General features: G+C 34.6%; 1 protein-coding gene across 3 annotated transcripts; it reads left to right on the top strand.

Annotated features, from left to right (window-relative positions):
• The first annotated feature begins 756 nt into the window (after positions 1 to 756).
• LOC131636354 (B3 domain-containing transcription repressor VAL1-like) lies at positions 757 to 7165 on the top strand. Of its 3 annotated transcripts, none has more exons than XM_058906973.1 (15): positions 757 to 960; positions 1124 to 1136; positions 1249 to 1374; positions 1878 to 1916; positions 2104 to 2185; positions 2277 to 2378; positions 2465 to 3126; positions 3781 to 3877; positions 4041 to 4215; positions 4422 to 4498; positions 4600 to 5007; positions 5148 to 5197; positions 5867 to 5980; positions 6092 to 6159; positions 6272 to 7165. In XM_058906973.1, the coding sequence occupies exons 3-15, from the start codon at positions 1271 to 1273 to the stop codon at positions 7006 to 7008; spliced, it is 2715 nt and encodes a 904-aa protein (XP_058762956.1). In that variant the 5' UTR covers positions 757 to 960; positions 1124 to 1136; positions 1249 to 1270; the 3' UTR covers positions 7009 to 7165. The 3 variants fall into 3 exon arrangements, with proteins under 3 accessions (XP_058762956.1, XP_058762955.1, XP_058762954.1); XM_058906971.1 differs by having other exon boundaries at positions 758 to 960; positions 1047 to 1136; XM_058906972.1 differs by lacking the exon at positions 1124 to 1136.
• The last annotated feature ends 9286 nt before the right edge of the window (positions 7166 to 16451 follow it).

A 16451-nucleotide genomic window follows, 5' to 3' on the forward strand; every position in this document is an offset into this window, starting at 1 on the left:
ATTGGAGAATCAAATTTTTTAGACGAAACTTGAAAAATGAGACCGTCAAAGGAGATCTGAAGAGTGAGTCCCTTGAAATATTTATCACTATGTTATGTTATTTGCTTTTAATTTATAACTTATTCTAAAAAAACTAATGCAATAGAAATTTCAAACACTCTTATATTTATAATATTTAGAATCAATCACTATTGCATATAAATATATTTTTAAAATTAATTAAATAATGACTATTTAATTTTAAATATAAATATAGATTAGATGAATCGATTACCAATAAATTTAAAAAAACTATAACAATAAAAAGTATAAGATATACATAGAGGAAGACATAAAGCTATTGTAAAAAAAAAAAGCATGAGAAGAATAGACATAACATTAACTATGATATAGATCTCACATCTAAAACCCTTCTCCTCCATTACCCATCATCAATAACCCCTTAAACCAAACAACCCAAAATAACATAAATACCCACATCATCATCAATAATTCCAAACCCTTTTTCTAGTTCTAAAAATGCCACCTCACCTACATACAACATGTGCAACACAAGCACAAACACATGTTTCACCTAATAATCCCAAAATGAACTCAATAACAAGACAACTAAAACCACTCCCCAAGTCACATTCACACCCAAAATAACCCGCAGGTAACATTATCATTATCACCCTCCTCAAATGTAAAAAAAAATTAAAAAAAACAGTTTCATGAAAATTAAACGATTTGTTACATTGTAGTATGCGTTGAGTTAATTAAGGTTAGCGGTGGGGTTTGTAATTGTATGTAGTACATGTTGAATGTTGAGTTTGTTTGTGTCTTCAATTGTTGTCGTGCATGCATTTTATGCATCTGTTGCTTTGCATGCACTCACACATACTCTTTCTCTCTCCTCTCTCTACACAGACTCCCTCATTTCCCATACCCACTTCACGTTTTCTCTCTCTAAAAACCCAGGTCAATTCCAATTCTCATTATTATTACTCTTTCACTCATTTCCATCACTTTCTTCATCTAACAGATTATACACTTTAATGCTGCAGAGATTTGAATTGAACAGATTCACATACTAAATTTGTGTTTTTTTTTTTTTTACTTCATGCGACCGACCCATTTCTAGGTTCAAGTCAAAGGTTGTTTTTTTGTTGTGCCCCTTTGTTTTTTTGATGTAAATTTTTTGCATGGATGTAAGGGTCAAAGCGATTTTGATTTGATCTTGACTTTGGTTTTATGGGTATTTGGCAGTTGAAATTTGGAATTTTGATTCATGGGTTCTGACATTGGTATCGTCAATGGTTCGTGTGTTCATGAATGGAAGAAAGGGTGGCCTTTACGATCTGGTGGATTTACTCAACTTTGCATTAAGTGCGGGTAAATAAATTTCATTCCTTTTGTTCCGATTTCATCTGTTTACTGATTTTGTGATGATTGGATTGTTAAGAGTGTTGTGTGGTTTTTTTTAGAGTAATGTTTTTGTTTTGTGTGATTCTGTTTTTTGATTTCACTGATTTTGCTTTTTTTGGGTTTTTGAGAATCTAATTGGATATGTGCGGTTCTATATCCTTTCCGGGATTTTCTGGTTTTTGTGTTTATGTGCACTTATTATAACCAACCACCTCACATTTTCCTCAATAACATGATAACAATATTGTTGTGTGTTGTGGAAGTAGGGGTAGAAATGGGAAATATCTGAATTATTGTTGTTTGATTTGATGATGAGGATCAATGTAGCTAATTTGGGAAATATTTGTAATGACCAAATTATAGAATGGTTTTTATTTGTTAGTAGTAAGATTTTGATTTGTGTTTCATTTTTTAAACTTTGAATCATATATTTAGTTAACTAACTTTTTGGATTTTTTCTGTCTTGTTAGATTTGTGGAGGAATGGAAGTGTGACATCATTGAATCATTGTAAGTGTATTTATCAATATGGTAATTTTAGATACCAATATGGAAAATGTATTTCCTTTTTGAAATAATGTTGATTTTGTATTAAATGCTTTGTTGTATGAGTATTTATAGCAAATCTTACCATGTGTTTTGATTTGATTAATAATCATTCATTTATTAATTCTTTATTTTTAATCGCGTGCGCTAGATCTGCCTATGAGAATTCAGTTTTCTGTAATAAATTCCACCGGAATCAAACGGGTTGGCGAGAGTGTAACTTTTGCAAAAAGGTAAGGTGATGTTTTTTTAGACATAAGTATTCTATTTAGATCTTCTCTTTCTCTTCTCGGTGTTTGAAGTATGTTTGACTTGGTTTGACAGCCTATCCACTGCGGATGCATAGTATCTAGATCTTTGTTCGAGTATCTTGATTTCGGTGGTATAGGTTGTGTTAGCTGCGTAAATACTTCCCAACTTAATATGGTAAGTTTAATCTCGATATTCTGTTGTTTGATAATGATTCTATGACACGACTTGATAGGTTTCTTTTATATTATATTTTTCTGCAGATGAGGAATACTGAAAATCCTAACTGGCCCGTTTCTACGGCCCAAAATAACGCAAGGGATATGCATTCTGCTCATTTTGATGGCAGAATGTTAATGAGCAATGTCGATGAAGGTAAACTCATGCAATTATGCAGAGTTGTTGAAGCTAGCGAATCCGTCCATATTAACCATGCTCCGAGAGACGGCGCGATTACCTGTAACGGAAAAAACAATCAAGAAGTTAAGCCTTCATTCAAGGAAGGGGATACTGGATTTTCTAATATGATTAAACCGTCTGCTCAGTCATTAACTTTTGCTACATTTGAAAGTAATAGACCAACATGGGAGATTAAAAACATGCATGAATCGAATGTGAAGCCGTCTTTGAATATGTGTTTGGGGAATCCTTCAGGGAGCAACTCTTTTCCACCTTCGGTAGGAGAGAATATAGAAGGAAGACTCGAGGGGAAAGTATCTCCTCCCTTTCATCAAGGGCCGAGAACTCGACCTATATTGCCCAAACTATTGAAGACTGGCCTTACCATGAAAGTAGAAACTGAAAAAGGGATGATTAATCAACCACGCATTGCCCGGCCTCCTGCTGATGGGAGGGGCAAGAATCAGTTACTTCCTAGATATTGGCCAAGGATTACAGATCAGGAGCTGGAGCGTTTGTCTGGAGAGTATCCTTTATAAGTCATTCATATACATAGTAATTTTTTGTGATAACATCAATCCTAGCATGGTTGTCGGGATCTAGCTCTAACTCCCAAAATCTTACGATCTTACGCTCCAGCAACCGGCCACCGATTTAAGTGCCACAAAGATCTTTAATTTGGCTTGAGCTTTGAACTCCTAGAGAAAGATCTTTAAATCGTGGGATCTTGAGATCCCAACGATCCATTATTTGTTTTTACCCGCTTTAGACCTGTTTCGACCAGGTCATTAAACAATTGGGATCGGCCCATAAACTGACCCATAATTAACCCCGACTATTGTGCACACATATTGTAGGGTTTTGGGACTTGCAATGTTTTAAATGACCTTCTATTATGTTTTTTTGTATAAAATATTTGCTATTAATGATTAAATGAATGAGAATTTTATTTTAAAGTAATTTTCTCTAGTTATTTTTATAATTTTGTCTATTTTTGGGATCTTACGATCCGTGTTACGATCCTACGCTTTACGCTTTTTCTATACCCTAACGATCTTTATCGAGATCCCGATTTTAACAACCATGAATCCTAGAGTTTCTACGTAGTAATTTTTTTAAACATCAGATTGTGATAAAAACATTGATTTCTCAAAAAATTTCCCTTAATGTAATATAACAGTTTGAAATCCACTGTAGTGCCTCTGTTTGAGAAGGTGTTGAGTGCCAGTGATGCAGGTCGAATTGGTCGTCTTGTTCTCCCAAAAGCCTGTGCCGAGGTTTGTTTATATTTTTATTTTCTTCAATTCCTTGTTTTCTGTTTTACCTTTTTATCTTTTTCTGCATGGGTCTAGAACTTTTTTCTGTAGTTTTTATTTTATATTTTTGAGACATCTTGACTCTCTAATTTCGACATCTTACAAAGTTGTATACAAATTGCAGGCTTATTTTCCTCATATTTCACATTCTGAAGGCCTTCCTTTGCGGGTCCAAGATGTGAAGGGGAATGAATGGACTTTTCAGTTCAGATTTTGGCCTAATAACAACAGCAGGATGTACGTATTGGAGGGTGTGACACCTTGCATACAGGCCATGGAGTTACGTGCTGGTGATACCGGTATGCACCAGTTCAGGGAACTAAACTCTCGCACACCTATTCCATTACAATTTTGCGCTAGAATTCTTATTTATATCAAGTTGTATGAGAAACGAAAGAATCCATGCTCTTATAGAATTGATCTGTTGTGTATTATTTATTGATTACTATGTAGAGAAGCTAAATTTTCTAGCCGATTTAAATGAGATATCTTTTGGCTTTTGCAGTTACATTTAGTCGGATAGATCCTGGGGGCAAACTTGTTATGGGTTTCAGAAAGTCATCAAATTCCCTAGATACACCGGTTGGTCACAATTTCCATTTTCCGGTCTATGGTCTTTTCTTCGAATTATATATCTTAATTTTGTTGTTTGTGAATATGATTAACGGTTATTGTCTAAATAGGACGTTCCTAATGGTATTTTGGCAAAGGGAGCCACCTTTTCTGGTGGAACCGAGAATCTTCCATTGGGAAGTAATTGTGCCGATCTTCTCCATTCAACGAAAGGGAATGGGGAGCCTCACTTAAATGGACATCCAAGACCTCCTCATTTGAGTCCCGGAGCTGCTGGTTTGCTTAAAACTGAAAACGGCGAGATGACAAACAATAATTCACTAGACCAAAAAATTTCATCTTTAGAAAAGAAGAGGACTCGAAATATTGGTCTTAAAAGTAAAAGATTGCTCATTGGTAATGAAGACGCTATGGAGTTGAGACTTACATGGGAAGAAGCACAAGACTTGCTTCGTCCGCCGCCTCGTGTCAAGCCAAGCATTGTCACAATTGAGGACCAAGTATTTGAAGAATATGATGTAAGTGTTACAATGTCAAATCAATCCTTATTTGATTTTGTATATCATCTATTTTATCGTGTGAATATGAACTGACATAGTTTGTGGAGTTTCATGTTCAAATTGATGTTACTTTGCTAATCGTGCTTCATTTAATTTAGGAACCCCCGGTTTTCGGAAAGAGAACAATATTCAGCGCCTCTTTATCTGGGTAAGATTCCAAACTTTTTCCATATTTGGATTGACTTATTTGAGCCTATCTATTGGTATGAATACTCTTTTGAGATTATTTGCGAGAGTTTATGGACGTAGATTATGGCAAATTCATAAGTTGTTTTCAGCTTATTTCCATAAACTCTATACAATAGCTTATGAAAGCAACCTATAGCTTACAAGAAAATAGTTTGACTTTATTTCAAGTTCTTTTTATAGAAATAGCTTATATGTAAGTGCTTATATGATAAGTGCCTAAGTAAGTTGTTAATACAAACATGAAACATGTCAGTCTTACCTAAATATTTCTTCGAAAAGATGACATCAGTTTGTTGTATAAGTGCTTATGTATGAATTGTTTCTACAATTAAAGAGACAATGGGGAGAAACTCTGGATAAGCTTTGTATATGAATAAGTTGTTTGTAAAGCTATTATATTTACAGGGAACTTTCTAAATCAATCTGAAAACAGTTAATGGGTAGGCTATTTTCGTAAGCCTTTCTAAAATAATCTGAAAACAGTTTATGGGTAGGCTACTTTCGTAAGCTTTTCTAAAAACTCTGGAAATGAGATTATCTTGTTTGATAAGTTGAAATAAGCTCTTTCAAGCATCCTTTTGATCATAGTTTTGAATTTTGGTCTGAGTATGGTAACTATTTCATCCAGGGCGAAGGAACAATGGGCTCAATGTGATGATTGCTCGAAATGGAGAAAGTTACCGGTCGATGCTCTTCTTCCTCCCAAGTGGACATGTTCTGAAAATGTTTGGGATACAACCAGGTGCTTCATTATTATCATTAATTACACTACTTTTTTGGAATTTAAACTAATCATCATATGAGATAATGATAAAATATTTTACAACTTTTTTTGTGGATATTGTTTTTTCAGATCTTCATGTTCTGCGCAAGAAGAGCTGAGTGCAAGAGAATTAGAAAATCTTTTGAAATCCAGCAAAGGTACGAACCTTCTGTTCGTGTTTTTTAGTTGCTACTTTTGGCGGTGTAAATCTGCATTTCTAGTTTGAGTGAAATTCTAAGAATCCTTCTGGCTGCATTTGGCGTTTCACAGATTTTAAGAAGCGGCGGATCATAGAAAACAGCAAGTTGATCCAAGAACACGAGCCTTCTGGCTTAGATGCGCTCGCAAGTTTAGCAGTTTTAGGAGAAAATTTCATCGACCCTACTGATTCCTCAGCTGGAGCCACTACTAAACATCCTAGACACCGACCCGGCTGCTCTTGTATTGTGTGCATTCAGCCTCCAAGTGGGAAAGGGAGACACAAGCCAACATGTACTTGTAATGTATGCATGACCGTGAAGCGTCGGTTCAAAACCCTAATGCTACGCAAGAAGAAACGCCAATCGGATCGCGAAGCAGATGCGGATGCCAAGAAAGACCATACTCGCAAGCCTGATACCGATGGAGCATCTAGAGCATCAAGAGATAACGCAAATCCTTTGGAAAAAGAGGAAGGAATAAATAGAGGTCAAACCGAAGTCGGCGATTCCAGTGCTGGACAGATAGATCTAAACTGTGATCCCAATCGCGACGACTCACAAGTGGATAATAATAATATCGCAAAACTTAGTCGGCGACTATGGGAAGATATGAACATGAATATGAACCAGAATGGTGGTGTAAAAACCATCAATACTGAAGTGCAGGAAGATCAGCATTCTTCTTTGGTCACTAAATCAAATGGTGAAGATAAGAGATACTTGCCTGATGAAATTGCATCCATTGTTAGGAACAAAGAAAAAAGAGATGAGGTACATTCAAATGAAAGTCAAAACAATCTGTCGTAAACAATTTTATTTATTTATTTTTTTGTCCCTTGTTTGAGCTGGAATTTTTTTTCTTTTTTTCTTACTTGTACTTATATAGTATATATATTTTGGTTTCTTTTTCAAAAGGGTTGTCAAAGATAGTTCTTTCTTGTCAAAAGAATGTAATTTTGTTTAATTTATCTTCATAGTGCTTTTTGTCTGAGAAATGATGCTTGCATATTTCTTTCTTCCCCATTTTTCATTATTGTCTCTGCCATTATGCATTATACACTATGAAGTACGGACACCTCTAGGAGTAGACGTGTCCCGGTGTCCCACACGTGTCAGAAATTTCAGACAAGTGTCTCCAAATAAATGATATATTTTCTTAGCTTCGACACTCTTTAAATGATACCCGATTGACACTCGTAGAACACGTGTCAAACAATCTAGACAAGTGTTTAAAAAAGAATTTGTTTTTTCTCTTTACTTCAACATACCTTATACATTTTTTAAGACAAATCTCACACATCTAAAACGGTTAAACATGTCTTGAAGCAATGTTATCAATGAAAAATTAAAGACAACAATTTTGATTAGAATATTTTTAACTATGTTAATATTAGATGGATAAATGAAGTTCAAATACTACGGTGTTGGTGTCCTATATTTTTGACATTGTCGGTGTCGGAGTGTCTGTGTCGTGCTGTATCCCGGTGACCGTGTCCGTGCTTCCTAGATTATACATGTTTACTTATGTATGATAATAATACTTACTCGTTGCCTATTGGGTAATTAGTACCCCTGAACAAAATATTCATGTCCCTGTAATTTCTTCAGAGATTTTATTTCCTCCTATTTTGAGGGATTTGAATCCTCGGCAACTAGGGTTTTCACGCATGCATTCGTGTTGTCAAGATAATAGATTTTATTTCCTCTTATTTTGAGGGATTTGAATCCTCAGCAGCAACTAGGGTTTTCACGCATGCATTCGCGTTGTCAAGGGAATATTAAACATTTGATCTTGCCTGGATAACTCACACAAAAGAGCTTTAGTTTTCTCAAAACTATTTGATTTAAATAAAAACCGTTTGTTCTTGATTGAACGGTTAGATATGCTTGAGTGCGTGAATATGTGCTTTTTTGACTGCATCAATTAAATCCTATCAAGAGATTTCAAGTATTGTTGGCAAAATGGGAGAGGGAAAACAAGAGATTTCAAGTATTGTTGGCAAAATGGGTGAGGGAAAACATAACTAAATAGTATACTGCTACTGATACAAGAACAACCAAGCCTTATCCAATTAAATGGGGTCGACTACATGGATCAACATACGCCATAGTGTTCTATTTATAATCATGTTTATATTCAAATCATTAATTTCAAGATCTTTCTTAACGACCTCTCTTATAGTCTTTCTTGGTCTTTCTCTAGTTGTTTGAGTTCTCTTCATTTGACATACTGTCCTAACCATATAATCTACATGTATTTGCTACCCCAACATTCTCTCTAAATTTTTTTTTGATCCTATCATGTCTAGTCTTACTACACATCTAACGTGATATCATCATCTCTGCTACACTTACTTTATTCTCGCGTTGATTCATAACCGTCCAAGATTTTATCTTGTACAACATCACAAGTGTTAACGAAGTATGATAAAAAAATTCCCTTCATCTTGAGTGGTACCTTTGCGTCACTAAAATCCCTTCTATTTTCCCATCATTACGGACCCAAGATATTTAAACTGTGTGACTCGATGGATGATATGGTCTTCAACTTTCACCTCTAGCTTATAAACGCTTCTTCTTTTTTTAAAATTACGTTCCATATACTCCATCTTACTCCTGCTTAGGTGAAAATCACGTGTTTCTAAAGCTCGTCTCAAAGTTTTCAACCTCTCATTTAAATCCTCTTTCAACTCTCAAAGTAAGACTATGTCATCTGCAAAAAGCATGCATCTAGGTGCTAGCTCTTGGATGTGTTCTGTGAGTACATTTAAAATTAATGTAAAAAGGTGGGGACTTAGGATTGGACCTTGATGCAAACATATTGTAATGGAGAAATCGTCTATCTCTCCACCTTGTGTTCGCACACTAGTCGATACCCCTTCATACGTATCTTGGATAACTCAAATATATGCAATTCTAACTCCTTTATTTTCTACACATTTTCATAAAATCTCTCTAGAAACTCTATCATACACCTTCTCTAAGTCAAAAAAAAAATTAAGTGCAAGTTTTGTTGGTCCTTCCGATACTGCTCCATTGCTTCCATGGTCGACCTTCCAGACATATGACCAAATTGATTCTCAGTGACTCTAGTCTCTTTACTTAGTCTTTATTCAATCTCTTTCTCATAACTTCTTGGTATGACTCATAAGTTTGATTCCCATATAATTTGAAAAAAAAACTATATCCACATTGTTCTTATATTTGAAACTAAAGTGCTTCTTCTCTATTCATCAGACATTTGCTTTGACCTTATAATTTCATGAAAGAGTTTGACGAGTCACTCAATATCTCTATCTCCAAGAATTTTCCAGACTAAAATGTATGTTTTCTGGCCCAAGTTTCTTACTGTTACTCATTCTTTTCAACGTTTCTTTTACCTCCTGTTTCTGAATCTGACGATACTAGTTATAATTTCGATCCTCTTCTTTAATGTCGAACTTGCTAAAGTCTGATGAGATATCATATCCTTCATTAAATAAATTGTAAAAATATGTCTTCCACATATCCTTTATATCTTTTTCCTAAATCAAGATTTTCTCTTCACCCTTAACACACTTCACTTGATCCAAATCTATTGTCTTTCTTTCTCTTCGCGAACCTATATATAGATCTTTCTCCGTTTTTTATTCCTAAATATTGGTATAATCCGTCAAAAGCTTGGGTTCTTGTTTCACTCACTACCTTCTTGGTATCATTCTTAGCTTTCTTATACTTTTTCTAAGTTCTAATATTTTACAACTAGACCATTCTTTAAAACAATCATTTTTTACTCTAACTTTACTCGGGGCACTTTCATTCCACCACCATGATTCTTTACCCCTAGGTACAAAACCTCTTGATTCTCCCAATAGCTCTTTATCCACTTTTCTAATCTCTTGGGTCATCTTATTCCACATATCTTTTGCACTTTTTTCTGGTTGCCAAAACCCTCTCTCCAAGATCTTCTGTGCAAAACTTCCTTATTTTTTACCCTTCAAATGCCACCACTTGATCTATTATGCTCCCTTATGACTTTTCTTCTTCTTTGCCATCCCCTTATACTAATAAAGCAATAAAAAAGAATAACATTTCATATAATTGATTTTAGTTTTGAAAGAGACAAAAGTGATTTTAGAGATATAAATTTAATTTTGACATGTTTGATTTCTTAAATTTTTTTTAAACCAACTAATCGAGGAGATCTATTCTACCAGAATTTTTAGCACTCAACGAGATTTGAATCTAAGGCTTTGAGAGTAGTACACTGTCAGATCCTAAACATTCACAAATAATTTGTAGTGTAATTTTAACATTGCAATTTTTTTTAATATCAACATTGATCAAGTCACTTAACTCAATAAATTTATTCAAATATAAATCACTTTACTATTAATTTACTTTTAATCAAAATCAAATTTACAAAATTAATTTAGTTTTTTTCACCAGATAACCAAGACATACAACTCAGTTATAAGCAGTTAAAAAGGTTGGTATATATAGGGGTGTAATCGGTTCAGTTTGGATCAATTTTTGGTCAAAAAAAGATCCAAACCTATGATATCTCCACATGTTTGGTTTGGTTTGGTTTTTAACTCTTTTTTTTCAAAAATGGAACAGAACCAAGCTAACCAGATTGGTTCGGTTGATTGGTTTACAATATTTTTTTTAAACATAATATTCATCAATGTATTCTCCACTATCACAATTTTTGGTGTATTTTATGCTATTATTCTTTAAAATAATACATTTCATATAGTTTATTTCATGCTCTATTTTTTCAAAGAAATTACACGTTCCTCTTAATCCATACGAAACAGTGACATGATTTCCATTGCATCATGAAATAAGTTCACTATCAAATATAAAAGTTGATACTTGGCATCAGAAGGTTGGAAAGGGATTTGAAAGCTTAACAAATAGAACACAACAAAACACATCAATTAACATGTTTCATGTAACATCCTAAACCCCAACTCTTAATTTAAAAAAGAAAAATTCACACTTTAGGATGCTACTCAAATAACATGCATACTTTCTTCAATTAAAATCAATAAATCGCAGCAGAATTCAAATAATCATAACATAACTTCACTTATTACTTCAAAAGTAACACCGAGTTAAACAACATAATCCAAGGATTTACTCAAAAAAAAAATGAAACATCCCGTTCATGATGTTATAGATCGGAGCATAAACCAAACTCACATCAGTAAATCACTCCTCCTGAGTATCTGTACAATAGATTACAAGCAACACAAAAACAACAAGAAATGGGTGGAATTAGAAATACACTTTAATATATTAACGGTTTAAAAGAATGCAAGGGTATATTTAAAATCACACATTCAACAACACACTTTCATTTACACAACAATTTACAAGTATGATTAATTTCACATAATCTTTATGTATGCAATGTGACTCGCAACTCGACTCGATGCATGCGGCATCAATTGTACATCAGAGGTCTGTTACTAGTTTCGTCCATTCAACAATGGTTCTGCATTCGAAGCGGATCCACACTTCTGAACCCCGAGTCCCCACTTCTGCACCCCGGGCATGTACTAGTTCCCACTTCTGAACTCATAACATGCCTATTTCACAACACTGACAAGTACGATGCATGACATATGAATAATGCAACAACAATGATTATGGTTCAACTTCTAGCCATAAACATCATAGAATTAAGCATACACAGTAGTCCTCACTTATGAACTACACACCTCAACACAAGCAATCACAATTATATACACATCGTATAATTATTTCACAACAACACATTTCATAACCTACATATTTGATTTAATTATTATTACACATTTATAATCATTTACTTTAACCAATTATTTTCACCAAATATATCCAAACAACATCCAACATTGACCGTACTCAGAAACAACACAAAAAATTGGATTGAACACCCAAAAACGGTCTCTGACAGGCATGACGACCCACTCGTTCCTGGATGACAACTGTCACCTTGCCCGTCGTGCAACCCGTCATCCCCTTGGAGACCCTGGCGGTTTCTACGTCATCACGCTGACGACTGTCATCCCTTCCCAATGCGTGACTATCAAACCGTTATGCTCATGACGACCATCATGATGTCGAAGAAATCAGAAACTGCATTTCATCCATGAGAGCTTACTCTAAGCTCCGATTTTGACCCCTAACATCCCAAATCGAACACAAATATATGGATACATATTATTCACCAATCAATAAACATCTATTCTTCAATTAACACTCAAAATCATTACTTTTTCAAGGATTTAAGGTTATGTTCAAAGCACCAATTTTACAGCAATGGTGTTCTTAAATTTCATATTCATACATACTTAATATACGTAAAATTCAGCAACATATCAGATATGAATGTACACATTAAACATCATAATTATCATAAATTAATCATAATCATACACAAGACTCATAAAACACAACAATGGTGGAAAGCAACCTAGATGAGGGTGAAGATCCCTCTCTACCCTTCAAACAATAACACCTATATTAGAGTAGTTCCCTGTTACCTGAATTTCCAGCAAAGCAACCTCAAACTCTAGCTACAGTGATCATCTTCTTCTCCTTAGGTGTGACCTTCCCCTACAAAACCACATGTCACGTCCTTTTAGGTTTGAGGCAACTTGGATCACTCACCCGTAATACTCCAATATAGTCCATATTGCTTAGAGGAAATCCCTAGATTGCATTGTAATTTCTCTCTAAAATATGCTGCACGATTCTATCCTTTTTAAAAAGGAAATTTAAGCAATATCAGCAAACGAAAGCATAACATTGAGAATAGACTTAGGGGTATCCAACGCTCTTTGGAGATAATAGATTTGGCAAACCTAGTTTATCTCCAACATAAGCTTCAACAGGAGTATGGTAGGATCCTTGCGCAAAGGAGATTCATTGGTATCAAAAATCTAGAGATGATTGGATTAAATTGGAAGAACGAAACACCAAATTTTTTCATACCAAAACGAAAAATCAGGAGGAAGAGAAATAAATTCCATGACCATCATCTTCCCAATGGTGTTTGGTGCAATGATGATACTATTCTTAGGGGAAAAATTGACTTTTTTTAAAGGTCTTTTTTGCCCTACATCTTCTATACTACGCGCTAGTATGAGTGACTTAACTATAGCTCTGATCCTTACTAAAGAAGCCCAACACTCTTTGACTATACAGGTGACGAAGGAAGAAGTTATTTAGGCGTTGAATCTAATGCACCCTTTCAAGGCGCTTGGCCCTGATGGATTTCAGGGTATTTTCTTTAAAAAAAATTGAAAAATAGTTGGAGATGACGTTGTTCAACTTATATCAGTTGCTTTTATGATATGTAGCTTTCACTCCTTTCTTTTTGAGGCTCTATCACGTTAATTACTAAGGTAGACTACCCCAAATTTTTTGAGGAATTCAGACTCATTAGCTTGTGCAACACTATTGATGGCTAAAATAACAAGTTTACTAATCTTGTCGAAGCAATCAACTAATTCGTTTCCACAGGGATTGCAAATTTAGACAAGATAATAAAAATAAACAATTGCAGGGGGTTCAATAGTGATTTGGTACAAAAACAGGAAGAGAAAATTGTCGGAGTAAAGCTCGATATGGAAAAATGATTAGATCTTTTTATATCAGCTCATTATATTTATTGATGAATTATTTATTTAATGAATTACAATTAAGCTATAATCTCAAGGAGAATCAACAAGACCACTATACTAAAATGATATTAAACAATCATATGATCCAAAAGAGTACAATTAGGTTCATTTCAGAAGACCTAATTTAAAATAACTTAGCTACTCATAGTGAAATTAACAATATCATACGCTGATAAGAAGTAATCATCGAAATCAATAGAAAATAAGATTTCCAATGGCTCCAATGCTCTCTAAAATCATGCACAAAAGCTCTTGGCCGTCACGTTCTCTCTAAAATTCGAAACCCCAAAATAAAAGTAGCAAAAAGTTCGTTTAAAAAGTTGAAAACGAGTGTAAGGGAAATGCGTCATCACGACCGCGTTAGCATTCATCGCGATCACGATATGAATTATCGCGCCCATGATATCAACATCGCGACCGAGAAAAAAACAGAGGCAAATTCTTCTTTTTTCTTTCTTTTTCTTATTATTTTGTTAAGTCCCATCTTTCTCCGCCTTTGGAGATTTTGATCACTTCTTCAACCTTTTGGTTTGCTCATAATTATACCAATTTGTCCAAAATTTCTCGCAAATATTATGTAATGGCCAAGTGTCATAAACTATTTACAAGCTTATTACGAAGATTATAGTTAATAGATTGCGTCCAAATCTAAATCAAATACTTGGACCATTCTAGAGTAGTTTTTCCTAGTAATGTCATTATTCTCTAAGAAGCAATTCATTCTATGCTAAATCTAAAAAGAAAAAATTGACACGGTGTTCAAAAGAGATCTTGAAAAGGCCTCTGATCATGTTTATTGGGATTTCTTGAAATTTTGTTTGAAGCAAAATAAATTTCCTCCCATTACTATAAAGTTGATCATGCATTGTGTAATTAGCTCCTCTATGTCTATTCTTTGGAATGAGACATGACTACCAAATTTTGTTCCGACTAGAGTATTACGACAAGATCACCCCCTTTCACTCAATCTCTTTTTATATGCATGAAATTTTTGTCTCAGACAATCTTCCGAGTAGTCTATGAAGGCCATTAGAAACATGTCAAATTATCTCGTAATGGACCCCTCTATCGCATTTATTTTTTTTGCTGATGATGTTCTTCTTTTTGCGAAGGTTTCTAACTCACAGGATTGAATGGTTTCAGACATCTTGAATCGTTTTTCCATGTTTTATGGCCTTAAAGTGAATGTTGCTAAATCAAAGGTGTTCTTCTCCACTACTACTAAGATGACTAAAATGGATTTAATTGTCTCCAACATAGGTATCCAACGAACTCTTACTCTAGAGAAGTACTTGGGTTTTCCTATGTTGCATGGTTGTCTTCTACGCGAGGACTTTGAGTTCCTAGAGGAGAAAATTAGCTAGAGGTTAGAATCTTGGCAACATAAATGGTTAAGCAATGCTGGTTGTTTGACTCTGGTTAGGTTCTTCTTGAACTCCATCCCAAATTATTATATGCAAGTGACTTGGCTACCTCAACTAACTTGTAATTTTATTGATAGGATGGCTAGAAGTTTTTTGTGGAAAGATAATTCAAACTCTAGTGGGCATCTCGTTGGATGGAATAAAATCACTAAGCCCAAAAAGCTGGGTCTTGGGATATGAAAATCAAGAGAGGCCAATACTTTCTAAGTTGGGTAATATGGTTTAGGGTCTCCACCAGGAATGTGATTTCCTATGGGTCCAAGTTTTGAAGCATAAGTACATCAGTGAGAAACATTCCTTAATATGAAAAATAAACTGCGATTAGTTACTTGGAATACAATTATGAAAACTCTCTCTACTCTTAAAGATGAATTTGAATTTATATTATTGGACGAGAACTCCTCTTTCTAGTTTTCCAATTGGTCTGGGGTAGGGAAATTATCGGAGTAAGTTCTCTATCTGGATATCCACGATTAGAAAACGCGAGTGAATAATGTTTACTTGTATAAGAATTGGAACTTCAGTTGACTATATACTAATATTCCTCCTGCGGTTTGTGACCGTCTGAAAACACTTCTCATTTGTTTGAATTCTCTGGTGCCTGATCAGTTAACTTGGAAAGGAAATTTAGACGGTATCAATACTGCTCGGGATGATTATAATTAACTCAACAAACATAACTCTTTGAAGTGGGTGTGGCATATTCCTGCTCCTAAGATGGTGAAATTTTTCCTTTGGACAAGTTTACGTAAGTCCCTTCCTAAGAGATCAATGTTGTGTCATCGTGGTATGCTCTAGACGAATCTTTGTCATAGATGAAATTAGGACGGTGAGACGATTCTTCAATGCTTGAGAGACTATGATTTTTTTACTCGTTTTAGAAGTCTATTGGCTTCTAGACTCATTATTCTTCCAAGGGGATAGTTTATACGATTGGATTAGACATGACATTGATGGTGACTATATCTTTTTGGTTGTTTGTTGGTGGTTGTGGCGCGCATGAACAAATTGTGTGTTGCAAATGAAGTGGTATCTTCCTATTCTTTGAAAATCATCATAGTAAATTATGCTAATCTGTTAGCTAAATGTTTTCTCAAGCATAATATGTCTCATTCAATGAGAACGACCACATGGAGTGCATCCAAATGTAGTATTATGATTTTGAATG

The sequence above is a fragment of the Vicia villosa genome, unplaced genomic scaffold (genome assembly GCF_029867415.1).
Source record: "Vicia villosa cultivar HV-30 ecotype Madison, WI unplaced genomic scaffold, Vvil1.0 ctg.001700F_1_1, whole genome shotgun sequence".
Taxonomy (NCBI): Eukaryota; Viridiplantae; Streptophyta; class Magnoliopsida; order Fabales; family Fabaceae; genus Vicia; species Vicia villosa.

Bases quoted from the DNA above. Each gene is read 5' to 3' on its own strand.
- LOC131636354 (XM_058906973.1), top strand. From the start codon at position 1,271: ATGGGTTCTGACATTGGTATCGTCAATGGTTCGTGTGTTCATGAATGG. The intron at 5,008-5,147 runs GTAAGTGTTACA...CATTTAATTTAG, and splicing joins AAGTATTTGAAGAATATGAT to GAACCCCCGGTTTTCGGAAA. The intron at 5,981-6,091 runs GTGCTTCATTAT...TTGTTTTTTCAG, and splicing joins AATGTTTGGGATACAACCAG to ATCTTCATGTTCTGCGCAAG.